General features: G+C 40.4%; 1 protein-coding gene across 3 annotated transcripts in view; it reads right to left on the bottom strand.

The window, feature by feature from the left end:
* The window catches only part of MYLIP (myosin regulatory light chain interacting protein), a 29,169-nt gene extending 17,340 nt beyond the window's left edge, over positions 1-11,829 (bottom strand). Inside the window, exons 1-2 of one of the 3 annotated variants that reach the window (XM_029590692.1) lie at positions 11,590-11,829; positions 9,142-9,332 (exon numbers count right to left, since the gene is read on the bottom strand). In XM_029590692.1, coding sequence (XP_029446552.1) covers positions 9,142-9,332; positions 11,590-11,676 — 278 coding nt within the window. In that variant the 5' untranslated portion in view covers positions 11,677-11,829. Of the gene's footprint in view, positions 1-9,141; positions 9,333-11,132; positions 11,157-11,589 lie in introns of those variants that run through there. The other 2 variants (XM_029590694.1, XM_029590693.1) reach the window with 2 other exon arrangements.
* Between the last annotated feature and the right edge of the window lie 1,834 nt (positions 11,830-13,663).

Here is a 13,663-nt window from a genome sequence, read left to right as displayed (position 1 = left end):
ACTTTTCAATATATTTATAAATGATCTGGAAAGAAATACGTCGAGTGAGAATCAAATTTGCAGATGACACAAAATTGTTCAGAGTAGTTAAATCACAAGCAGATTGTGATAAATTGCAGGAAGTCCTTGTGAAACTGGAAAATTAGGCATCCAAATGGCAGATGAAATTTAATGCGGATAAGTGCAAGGTGATGCATATAGGGAAAAATAACCCATGCTATAATTACACAATGTTGGGTTCCATATTAGGTGCTACAACCCAAGAAAGATCTAGGTGTCATAGTGGATAACACATTGAAATCGTCGGTTCAGTGTGCTGCGGCAGTCAAAAAAGCAAACAGAATGTTGGGAATTATTAGAAAGGGAATGGTGAATAAAACGGAAAATGTCATAATGCCTCTATATCGCTCCATGGTGAGACCGCACCTTGAATACTGTGTACAATTCTGGTCACCGCATCTCAAAAAAGATATAATTGCGATGGAGAAGGTACAGAGAAGGGCTACCAAAATGATAAGGGGAATGGAACAGCTCCCCTACAAGGAAAGACTAAAGAGGTTAGGACTTTTCAGCTTGGAGAAGAGACGACTGAGGGGGGATATGATAGAGATGTTTAAAATCATGAGAGGTCTAGAACGGGTAGATGTGAATCTGTTATTTACCCTTTCGGATAGTAGAAAGACTAGGGGGCACTCCATGAAGTTAGCATGGGGCACATTTAAAACTAATCGGAGAAAGTTCTTTTTTACTCAATGCACAATTAAACTCTGGAATTAGTTGCCAGAGGATGTGGTTAGTGCAGTTAGTATAGCTGTGTTTAAAAAAGGATTGGATAAGTTCTTGGAGGAGAAGTCCATTACCTGCTATTAAGTTCACTTAGAGAATAGCCACTGCCATTAGCAATGGTAACATGGAATAGACTTAGTTTTTGGGTAATTGCCAGGTTCTTATGGCCTGGATTGGCCACTGTTGGAAACAGGATGCTGGGCTTGATGGACCCTTGGTCTGACACAGTATGGCATGTTCTTATGTCCCAAGCAGCTGTGAGCTGAGTATTCTGCTCGCAGTGAAAATGGTGCAAACCACAAGTGGAGCCCATGCCGCTTGCAGTGAAGATGAAGCAGGCCCTGGTGAAAGTGAGCGTGTGTAGGGTGTGAGCACATGCGTGCCAGAAAGAGGGAGCTTATGTTAGAATGTAGGTGTGTGTGAGAAATAGGAATTGTGTATTGAGGGAGTGAGGGTTTTTGTGAGGAAGCCTGTGTGAAGAGGTGTGTGCATGTGAATGAGCCTTTATGAGGGAGTGTGTATGTGCACAAAAGAGGGAGCTTGTCTGAGGGGGTGTGTGTGGGCCAGAGGGAGCATGTGTGAGCAGCAGTATTGAGAGAGGGGTAAAACTCAGAGTGGAGATATAGTGGAAGGGGTTGAGTGTAGAGGGAGAGGGGAGAGAGAGTGGAGGGGTTGGGGCCTGAGAGGGCAAATTGAAAGGAGACTGACCAGGGGAGTAGGGACAGTGTACTTCTAGGGAAATTCTGCTCAAAATATTTTAAAGGAACTCTGCATCTTTATTAAGATTTTTCTGTATATTTTAAATTTAAAGACTGCCATTATATTGGTCAAAACACCACAATATACAAGAATTCAGTATTTCCCCAGGAGTTGCAGTTCCACCTTTACTATCTTCCTGCACAGCTGTATTTTGTTTTCAAAACAAAATGCCCGCTCTCCCGGCGCGCGCATCAGCCACTCGCTGGTGCGCACGATTCAGTATGCAAATTAAGTGGTGCGGTAGCCGGAGCAGCGGCTGTCAGCGGGTTTGACAGCCGACACTCAATTTTGCCGGCGGTTCTCGAGCCCGCTGACAGCCACAGGCTCGGAAACCGGATGCCGGCAAAATTGAGCATCTAGTTTTCGGCCCTACAGCCGCCGGCCCATTTTAAATTTAATTTTTTTTAACTTTTTTTACTCTTCGGGATCTCCGACTTAGTATCACCATGATATTAAGTCGGAGGGTGCACAGAAAAGCAGTTTTTACTGCTTTTCTGTGCACTTTCCCGGTGCCGGCAGAAACTAGCACCTACCTTTGGGAAAGCACTAATTTCTTAAAGTAAAATGTGCGGCTTGGCTGCACATTTTACTTACTGTATCGCGCGGGCATACCTAATAGGGCCATCAACATGCATTTGCATGTTGAGGGCGCTATTAGGTGCTGCGGATTGGACGCGCATTTTCCTCCCCTTACTGAATAAGGGGTAAGGGAAAACGCGCGTCCAAGGGCAGGTTAACAGTGCGCTCCGGAGTGCACTGTACTGTATCGGCCTGTTAGTGAAGTAAACTATGGTTTGTAGGCTAAAACTGGCCTACAGGGACCCTTTGATTTGGCCCACTTATTCAAAAGATTTTTCAGCCTGCCATCTTATAGCTCCATGGCTTTCCCTGCCCATGCCAAAGGGCTGGCCCAGCAGGCCTTTGACTTGAATAGGGACAATTGGAGCTACTGCATTGTTTCCCTGCTCTCTGGAAGATGGAAGGTAATTGCATTGAGAAAGAGGTAGTCCCAGCAGAGGAGAAAAAAGTTGTTGCCATGTGACAGAAGCCTGTGATAGCTGATACCTGGGCTGGGGGGGGGGGGGGGAGAGAGAGCAAGCAAGCTTTGGAGGTGTGAGAAGGATCCTGGAGTCTGGCTCGGTAAAGTGCTAGCCTCCGCAATTTTTGTATTATATTCAGGGTACATAAACAGATACAAATCTACCAACTTTAAAAAGCATTGCAAAGCCTTCAGAGTTATTACATTGTGCTGTTGTTTCTCGGGACAACCTCAACATAGCTTTAGTTGCCTCAGTTTATCCAGGATAATCTCCACCTCATACAAGTTAAGGTGTTAATTGCATCTTAGTTAAGCTTTAACTACAGCATCCTTCAAGTTATCAAAATGACTGATGAAGCAGTTCACACCAAAGAGCCACATTAGCTGGAATGTGAGAATCCATATTATGGAACCAGTTTCCATCTTTAATATTAAACAGCATTATGGCTATACAATATCAAATCTATGCAGTGTGTGGGAGTTACATCAGTGAGTGAAGAGTAATGTCTTTCTTTAGGATGCAAGGGGCAAATATCCAAATTAACTTTTGTCTTTAGACTAGTCTTCCAGTCTTGTCCATTCCTAGGTGAAAGGATAGTTCTACACAAAGCAGTGATTCAAAGTAAGAGTAGTCTCCTCTTCTCTAAAAGAGTACATACCCTACCATGAAATCATTTAAGGCTAGTAGAAAACTCCTCAGGAAGGGTGACTGTCATTAGGACTATATATAAAAACCCAGTATAATATAGGACCCATAAAGGGGGTCTTTCAACATTATTTTTGTATCTTGACATTCAACAGGTTTTTTTCCTCCCCTCAGTCAAAATTTATTTATTTAGCATTTTTTATATACCGAGGTAGAGCAGAGTAGCCTTCACTCCGGTTTACAATTATAACAACCTTATAATTATAACCTTAATTATAACAAATATCTACCTTCTCTTCAGCCTCAAAGATATAACTATCTGCTTCCCATAAAAAGCAGCTCCCAACTTTTAATAGAATGTCCTTGTATCAAAAATGATTTAATCCTAGATATCTGATATGGTTTCTTCCTTTTCCCTAGAGAAATTGAGGCTCCATATATTCACAATAGTACATGAGTATTAAGATGTTAGGAAAAACTGATCCATAATGCAAGTGAGACCTATGCCTATTTCACTTATAAGTTACAGATTCTCAGCTAACTAGTCTTACCTGGTCCTAGGTTTTCACATCAAGATTACTCTTATAGTCCTGTCGCAGCACAGGAAGGTATAGCAACCATCAAAACTTGTTAAAGAGCCAAGGCAGATGGGTTTACAATTTTATTTAACATTAACAGTAAAACAAACCACCTAGATCTTTTGGCCATCAATCTAAATCAGTTGAATGAAGAAAAGTTCAATAGAACTGGCCAACAATCCCCAGACATGTGCTGTGATAAACAAACACTTGAGTGAATTTTAATTGGGAAAAAGACTGGAAAAATGGATACACAAACTGAGAATACAGAACACATGTTTCAAAAACAAATACTGCTTTCAATTCAAGAATGTGAATGTAATTGCTTGTATAATAGTAGCCTAAATAGATTATAGTGTTCAGTCCTCCTGAACACATTAACATCTCCTTGTTTGTATCTCCATTTAGCTGATTTGTTCCCAATTACAAATCCACTTGTGTCACACAACACATTTTGTCTTTTGATTAAAACCAATCCACAACATGACACTGCCTCCTATCCCATGATAGACTTCCTGTCTTTCACAAGGACTAGGTCAAATACCTTCTGAAAATACAAACACTATATCAACTCGCCCACTTTTTATCTATGTTGTACACCTTCAAAAAAAACACAAAAAAACTAAAAGTATTGCTAAGGCAAGACTTGCGTTTATTAAAACCATATTTCTTCCCCATTAAGTCCTATGTAATTGGCCAGTAAATTCTTTAAGATTAGTTTTGACCATTTTGCTTGGTACTGACATAAGGCTCACCCATCTATAGTTTTCCCAAATTCCCCTGGAGCCCTTTTTAAAGATCATTTGCATTCATTGCTCAATTCCATCTTATATCAAATACTTCAACCACTACTTCCTCTCTAACATTTAAAATTTGAATTTACACATTTCAAAGGGTACAAGAAATAAGTGCATGATATAGTGAAAATCCTCCAGCTTACTGACTATCCGATAACTGCTCATCCATGCTGGCACAAATCTTAGGTACCATACAGATTATATCAAAAGTGACTTCATGACTCCAAAAGGATGTAAACTAGAAAGAAAGGCTGAGGAGAATACAAACCATGGACCTGTTAAGGAAAGCAGTGAAAACATAGCTTTTTAATCTAGTTTAATGTCCAATTTCTCCGTACTGTTTTTAATATTTTATTGAAGTTATTTGAGGTGTTCTCTTGTGTTTATATGTTCGCATTAAGATATTTTGTTTTCTCTCTTTATGCTGTTTGCTGTTTTTAGTAATGTCACTGTTAAATTGTTTTAAAAGTAGGATATCAAGGATAAACAAGATTAAAGGCTGAAGGGTTGCTTGCATTCTGGAGATGACTATGTAGACTGCTAAAAAAGCATTTCAGCTTCTAGACCATGGGATGTTACAAGGAATGTCAAGCAAAAATGGGGTCAGCATGTTGAAGGGGCAAGGCATCTTCCAGAACAAACTGGCAAACCTACTGAAATGGCAAAGGAGTGGCACTTTATATGAGGTATTCTAGAAACAGACCTACAGGACTTATGAGATAAGGTGGTGGCATTGTTGATTGATCTGGAAAGAGGGAATAGAATATCTGAATGTACACTAGTACCTCAGCACAATGAACAGTGAATGATCGCTCCACAGAAGAATATCCACGAGCAAGTGGGGGTAGTCATATAAGCTTTTGTTTTGAAACACTGTACTTGCATGCAGTTTAAATACCTGAGCAAGAACATTTTAAAAAAATGGTAACTGAACTGGACCTTCTGGATAGTTGGAAAGCATCTATACTAAAAATTTTAAGAATAAAAATAATTAATGCACAATAATAAAAATGAGAACTTGTACAAGTTAAATGTATTAAGCAGAATAATGCCCATGCCTCCTTAAAGAGAATATAAAACTTAAGCTATACATATACCCATTGGTTTTTCCAGAGGTAGGAATAGAACACAGACTAAAAACTTAATCATTTAGTCATGCTTTTGCAAAGCATGTGACAATTCAACCAAAGGAACCTTAAACAGTGAGACACAAAATGAGAAAATATAGCTATACCCTGTTCATAGAATTATTTTATAAGGTATAGGAGGAATCAGCTCTTTGGTAGGTTTTGGGGAAGTAAATTAACCAAGCAGGACTTGAGTACAGGTTAGGTAAAGAGAGCTTTAGGAGGACATCATGGAAGGGGGAAAGGGGGGGGGGGTGTCTTTCAAACCCCCAGTAATAAGTACGGCACTCAAATGGACATAGCTTCTAACTGCTAAAAGTAATTCCAATAGATACCAGCAATCTACTTTTCCATGCAATCTTCTGCACTAAATTGTCAGACATTAAAAATTCACTAATGCTGTTTGTACGTACTTCTAAAAACTTTTGAGCACTAAACTAGAGCATTGCCAACTGTTTACAGTAAGCTAGCCTTTAGCTCCAATGAGTGCTTCGGAAGAGCATATCAGTGCACATAAATTGAAGTAGCAGAATATAAAAACTTTTAAATAAATAGTATTTTCATGTTAGTTGAGTATTAAAAGAAGATCTTGAGAATGTCTCATTTGCACAGATTTCTCCTGTTTGAGTCCAACTAGTTAAAAGCACCGGTCATAAAATGATGGCTGGACATGGCCTCCCCGACTGTTGGCCATAGCCCGGCTTACAGTACTCTGTGTGTGAGGAGTCAATATGTGCAGCAGGAGGGCTTCACTGGGATAATTGTGAGCAAAGTGTGTGGTACAGTCAGTACAGAAGGGAGGGAGCAGAATGCACAAAATCAGTAGTCAGAGTAAAGGCCATGAGTGTCTATACAGGAACATGAAGACAGCCACCTGAACTGCCTATTTGTGAGATTATGAAACAATATAGTAGTTTAATTTTATTATTGCTCTTGGCATGTCCTTTGAACATGCACATGAATAAGTAAGAACACTGTTTCAATAAGCATATATTTCAATGGGTATTGCTTTCAGAGCTTACATGAATTAAGAGTAACTATTTTTTCATAGCTCTTGATTTTCAGTCTGTACTGTATTTCCACATTTTACTGAAGTGGGCACCTATTGTTACATTTAGGAACGAGAGAATGGTTCTAAGTTCAAGTGCACTCTACAGTTACTTGAACTTTATCTCAGTGTGATTTTGCATGGGGTTTGATGGAGATCCATTCCTTGATTTAGATTAAGAGAACAAAAAAGTAGGGAAGCACAAAGACTTTTTAAAAAAACCTCTTAAAATGTTTCCTAAGAAAATAAAATTAGAATAAGAGGTTTTAAATTCAGTTGACAGTTTATCTAAATGCGTAACAGTTCCACTACTTTAAAAATCATGTAACTTAGTGGATATCTTCTCCCAGGGCCCAGATTTAAGCATAGGTAACTGCTTAGGGCACCAAATATCCACGACAAAAAAAAGCCTGCTTCTGCTTGCTTTAGGGCAATGTGCCAGCACAGTTTCAAAGGGGCGATGCCATGGCACTCTGGCTATGAATGCCAAAATCTTAAATTCAGCCCTGCTTCCCCTAACCATTTTTTGAGAAAATATTACAAGTCTGTATAAAATGGAGTGGTCTGCCTAGCTCTGTCACTTATGATTGTTTTCCAGTTGATCTAGAACCAGTTTTGGAACTGCTAATGAGAAATCTGATATGGTGACATCTAAACTGGGAACTACGGTACATTGTTAAAATGCTACATAATCTGTACCTCTATGATAATTGCTTAGAACTGGATTTGCCGCAATTCTGGGAAACAAATCTAACACACAAAGCAAGGAAAGAAGCACTGAGATTAAGCAATTTTTTTTTTTTTATGAAGATAATGTGTCAGCTGGGGAGCCTTAAACCCACAAGGTTAATGTCACTATTTATTAAATACAGTTCATGAAATTTTTCAAAAATTAAATTCAGAAACAGGGCTGCCAACCTGTATTACTATAAAATGAATTAGTCCTAGCCAATATCTCTAGGCACCCTAGGTCTGTCATTTAATTTAAGGAGCACAGAAGTTGAACAAGTACCTATCCAGGACAGGATCAACATTAAGTAAAGGATGAGGTTTTAGGCTTGTGTACAGGCTGGAAAGCTTAGAGCATACAGCTCTCCAGTTCAAGCCACAAGCCATCCCAAGTAAACTTGAAAGCTAAAGCTTCACCACTGAAAAATTAAATGAAAAAAAAAAAAGCATAGGCTTAAACTTTAGAGCTGATAATTAAATACGGGCATGTATTAGGAAGGGGTAGTAGAGGCAAGACCCCTTCCTCAAAGAATGTTTTGTTTTTTTTTAAAGTAGAAGTTGTTTTTAAACATTTCATAATATCTAAGAGTTCAGTTTTATGCTTTTCTACACACTTTTCTGTATGCTTTTTTTCTCTCTACATGGTTTTAACATTGCTCTCCAATATCATTTGTACATAAGAACCCAAGCTTGTGCTTTTTAAAATGCCTGCTTTCCTTGCAAATGTACTCTACATTAAAAACTCCAGATGAAACTTTATGGATAGACAAAATTAAACATAACTGGCAGCACCTAGTGACCAATTCTGGTGTAAACCTGAGAAACTCTAATCAAACCAAGAGCCTTATTTACTACTACACGATGCCCATCCCCCCTCCACCTCAGGACAAAATGGAAGAAACATTTTAGATCAGGATCCAAAATGAGTACACACAAACACACCATCATGTCTATAAAAAGTAAACAAACATATCTTCAAAGTACAGCATGTGTTTTATTTTATAGAGAAATTCAACAAAATAGGTCAATTTTGTTTCAGACATTCCTTCCTTGTACTTTTAAGTTAATTTACAAATGCAACCTAACGACAGACAGAAGTTATAAAAAAAACAAACACACAACTCTCCTTCAAAGCTTAGACATACTGTATGAGAACTACTGTAATCTGGCACCATCAAGGCTGGAAAGCATTCAGCAATTTTAAGTGGGAGGACCAGTTTCCTGCTTTGCTTTACAGACAGTTTTGAATGACCTCTAGTAACACTGCCTACTAAGAGGTTATTATCGGGCATGCAGGCAAAAAAAAATACATGCATTTCCTTATCACAAACACATACGTAATTCATCTCATGTGCTCGTCTGCTATATGACAAGGGAAGGGCTCAAGGAATGCCACATCTAACTAGCTCTTTTAAAATTTTTCAGAACTAACTTTATGCATAGATCTTCACCTACACAAGCCAATGACAGGAGCCACATAGCTGGATAAATTAAGTACAAGACAAAGCTACTAGCAAAAGGGAAAAAAATATAGGTAAAACTGGAAGAGTTGGGAAGGTAACTGAAGGAGAGATTTTAATATAAAACACAAGTGTACATCTTGGAGCAAACAGAGTAAATTCTTTTTTTTACCTTGTCTGCTCCTGTAAAATAAGATGTGGCTCCACAAAAAACTTGACTCGAAGTTTCAGTCTGTAAGGGGCCAGACCATCCATTTGCTGAGAGATTCTGTTTCTCAGATTCAGCCATAAACTCTCGCCTTTGTTACCGGAGAACTGTAGTCCAAAATAATCAACTTCTATGATCCCCAACCGCCTGCAGACCTACAAGAAATAGATGTATCACTTTCCAGTGGTGCGCAGAGCCAAAACCTTTACTCACTCAACCACTTGCATGAAAACCACTTTTTAAACAGACAAAAATATTTTAAGCTAACCTTAACAGGTCAGTGCACGTTTTAACTCTATAGCAGTTCCACTGAAGGCCCTGAAAAACCTCATGAAAGGTCAGTGCTTCAGTCATATATAAGCTGAGTGTAGATAAATCTGAGTCCTAAGACCAGAGCAAAGTCCTTAGAGCCAATATAGAACATATATAAAAAAAAAAAAAAACCCTAACTTATGGAACAGAGTTGTTGTATATACATATGGATGTATATATACACACGAGAAAATAAAATGTTTTAGCTAAGCTGCTAAACTACCAAATCCCCACTAACTCTTGCTTCCTCCACAAGTGTATCAAGACAAAATTATAAATCATTAACTTAATACGGTTTATATTAGGTTTCTATAAAATGAAAATTGCTTAGTAACTTTTTACTTATGTCTGTAGCACAAACTTTTAACTAAGCTGTGCAACTGCACTGTTTCTTCACTGATCTGATGGAGAGGCAAACTCTTGAAAACGTGTCACAGATGTTAAAAAAAAAAAAAAAAAAAAGTTATCACCTACAACAATTTATATTCTGCTTTTTATTGACCCTTAATTCCACAGAGATTAACAGGACAAATTCACTTTTTATAAAAGACTACAAATATACAAAACAGATGAGCTTAACAAGGTGTACTCCTTTTGGGAGCTGAGGAGAGCCACATATGTTTTGAAAACACTTAAGTTCCTTCTTTCTAACCTGGACCCCAATCAGGGCACTCTCGAAGTTCTCTGTTAGCCTCTCCACACCTGTCAGGTAGGTTGAAACCCCCCCTCCCCCATATGCATTCTCTTTGTGTAATGCCACAGAACACACAAAATGCAAACTAGTGATAAAGAATGAGGAATTTCAAATGCTATACAAGAAAAACTGTTTACAGCCATCTGGAAAGGTTTTTTTGGGGTTTTTTTTTTTTAATGGTGTAGTTTGTTAGCTCAGATATTTTACTGCATCCATACCAGGATCTGTTTGGTAGCTGTCTTGTTCTTCTCTTATTCTGCAACTTAAAGTCAAACTGTTGACCTCCAATAACCTCTATTCATACTCTACTCAGACTAACCTCATGTTAAAAATAAAAAGGAACTAAAACCCCCATCTTCAAGGAAAGATAATTAGTATATCACAAACTCAGTTTCATGAATTAGGCAATAAGACAAGTAGCTTCTAGCAAGAGTTTAGTTTTTCTTCTTCTTCTAGGGACCCAAATCAAGCCTTCTGAAGGAAAGTTGCCTTTACAAACATTTACAGGCCATTACATAAATTAAAAAAAAAGTTTTAATTAAAAAAATATTAAAAAGTAGCATACAAACTATGATAGTTAATGAAAAACACATACTTCCAAATGCTCAAATACAGAATTTAAGACATCTTTTCAGAACTTAAGATTTCAGTTTCATAATGTCTTTGTAGTCTCACTTTCACCTCCTATTCACTTTTTAGTTTGAAGAGATGTTTTAGCCTACTCTAGTCACACCAAGATTACAGTACGTGGAAAGTAACTAAACTTTGCCAATAAACTGATTAGAGAACGAATAAATTGATTCCCGACCCCATCAGCGGCTGTAGAGGCCCTTGGGTTGGGGAGCCAAGTCTACCGCCTAAAAATCTGAGGACAAGAAGGCGAAGAGTGTACATGAACATAAGAAGTTACAACTTTTACGAGAGAAATACATTCATGCTCTCCGGTTACCTGTACCATTCGTGTTTAGCTCAGACTAGGAAAGAGGGGGGAAGTCACAAGAAAAAAACAGCAGGATCAAAGGGACATCGCTTCTCTGCACTCAAGGCTCCCACCACGCTTACCGACGGATTCGAGGAGCGGCTTTAGCACTCTCCACCGGTTTCAGCTTCCCTCCCACCAGCCCCTCTGCCCCTGCAATGCAGCCTACCACGGGACACCTCGCAAACCAGCGAAACCCGCGCCCCCCCAACCGCCACCGCAGGCTCGCGTAGCCAGACAAGAGACCACGAATGCGACAGAAATAACTCGAAGCTGCAGCAGGACAAGCCTGCCCGGGTCCTCTACAAGCGGCGGGAAATGGGAGCTGCTCCAGGCAAAGAAACCGACTTTCTTCCGTGGAGGCGGGAGAAAGGATAGCGGAGGTTTCTTTATGCTGGAAGCGGTGTCATAAGAGCGAAAGTTGCACCTGGTTCAGGCAGTCCTCGCCGTTGGCCTTGGCGTCCACGTCCACCTCCATGAGGACGGAGTCCGGCTTGCTAACGTAGCACAGCATCCCGCTGCTCCCCCGCGCGCGCGCGCGTTCAGCTGCAAGCCAACACGGCGATTACCACCGACTAAACGGTTCCAACGACCTCTCCTTGCCGGGGCCTGCGGTCTCGCGCATATAATCCTGCACGCTCCTCCGCCCGTGGCGCCTCTAACCAACCGCCGCGTGACTTGCCTCGCTCCCAGCAGAGCCGCAGCCAATCACAGAAGGACGGAAAGGGAGGGGGGGGACGGTGCTCGCGCGTGAGTTGCTGCTGGCTTGCGCCCCCTGATGGCGCGTGGGCAGAGCTGCTCGATAGGGGAATGATGCGGGGCTGCTGCTGCTGCTCCACTGGTTGCTCACGTTGGTTGGGGCAGCCTTGTTCTCCCTGTCCTGCTTGTTGTTTGCGAGAAGGACTTAGAGCTGCGTCTACGTGAGTTTCGATAGAAACTGTTCTAAACCAAGTGGTGTAGCCAACAGTCGGTGCTGGCAAAGAATTTTTTTTAAAAAACAGTAATTATAGGTGACGGTGCTGGCGTTTTCTTAAAGGGTAATTCAGCACGAACTCCAGTTTATGGCCGACTCTGTACGTGTGTAGCAATATGGCTGAATTTATTTACAAAACTTTGCCACAGGGTTCCAAACAAGTATGCTTAAAAAAAATGCAGCGTCCCAAATTAGATTTACAATTCCCCCCCACCACGCCTAGAAGAAAACTTTGCTGTGATAATGCCTTTACTTTAAAACCAAGCATCACAACAAGCTGCAGCCTCACAGAAACATAGAAGTGACGGCAGAAAAGGAGCTAATTGCCCATCCACTCTGCACATCAAGCTCCCATACTTATCCGTTACTCAGCGGCAAAGGTCAGGGCTCTCATAGGTTACTGTTGAGTCAAATTTCATTTCGGCCCCTGCGGTTGAAGCAGAGAGCAGTATTGGAATTGCAGCAGAAGTGTAGGATCAGGCTTTTTGGTTAAGGGTAGTAACCGCTGCAGCAAGCAAGTTACCCCATGCTCTTGGTTACTGTTTTAAGTTCAATTTCCTTTCGCCGACAGTTGAAGCAGAGAGCAATATTGGAGTTGGATCAGAAGTATAATATCAGTTTTTTTTGGTTAAGGGTAGTAACCGAGCAGCAAGCAAGTTACCCCCATGCTTATTTGAACTGTACAGTCTAGGAAAACAATGTCCTTGTTGGTTGTTGTCTGAATAACCGAACTTCACGGGCTGGGTAAACAAATAAGGGGGGGGGGGGGGGGGTTGGGTGCTTAATACAGCAGTTATTACCCTAAAACCAATTAAGCCTAATACTTCACTTTGAATGCATATACAGCATTGCTCACTGCTTCAACGGCAGAGATACATGTGGAAAAGAGGATTTGCATTCAGACAACATCCAACAAGGCATTGATCTGTGCAGTCTGGGAAAACCAGCATTGAGGTAACTTGCTTGATGCAGCGGTTACTACCCTTAACCATTAAGCTTTATGTTCACCTTTGATGCAACTGCAACATTACTCTGCGTTGATGGCAGGAAATTTGAATGAAACAGTTACCAAGTGCCCTGAACTTGGTGGTTGGTGAAATAGATAAGTATGGGAAAACAAGTGTGGGAGCTTGCTGGGCAGACTGGATGGGCTAATTGGTCTTTTTCTGCCATCATTTCTATGTTTCTATGAATCCAATACCTCTTTTGCTCCTGCTGTTGACGCAGCAAGCAATGATGAAGTTGCATCAACAGTATGAAGGCATATTTGTTAAGGGGTAGTATCCACCACACCCCTAAGTTACCCCCATGCCTCTTACTTCATTTCCCTTCCCCTTGCCTTCAGGGATCCACAGTGGTTAATTGCATGCCCTTTTGAAATCGTTCACAGTTTTTGTCTTCACTAGCTCTAGAAGGACATTCCAGGCATCCACCACCCTCTCTATGAAGAAATATTGCCTGATATTGATTCTGAGTTGTCCTCTCCAGCGTTTCATTTCATGAGCCCTAGTGGTTTCTTTCCACCAGA

The sequence above is a fragment of the Rhinatrema bivittatum genome, chromosome 2, assembly GCF_901001135.1.
Source record: "Rhinatrema bivittatum chromosome 2, aRhiBiv1.1, whole genome shotgun sequence".
In the NCBI taxonomy this organism is placed as follows: domain Eukaryota; kingdom Metazoa; phylum Chordata; class Amphibia; order Gymnophiona; family Rhinatrematidae; genus Rhinatrema; species Rhinatrema bivittatum.
This window is presented reverse-complemented; position numbering and strand designations above follow the sequence as displayed.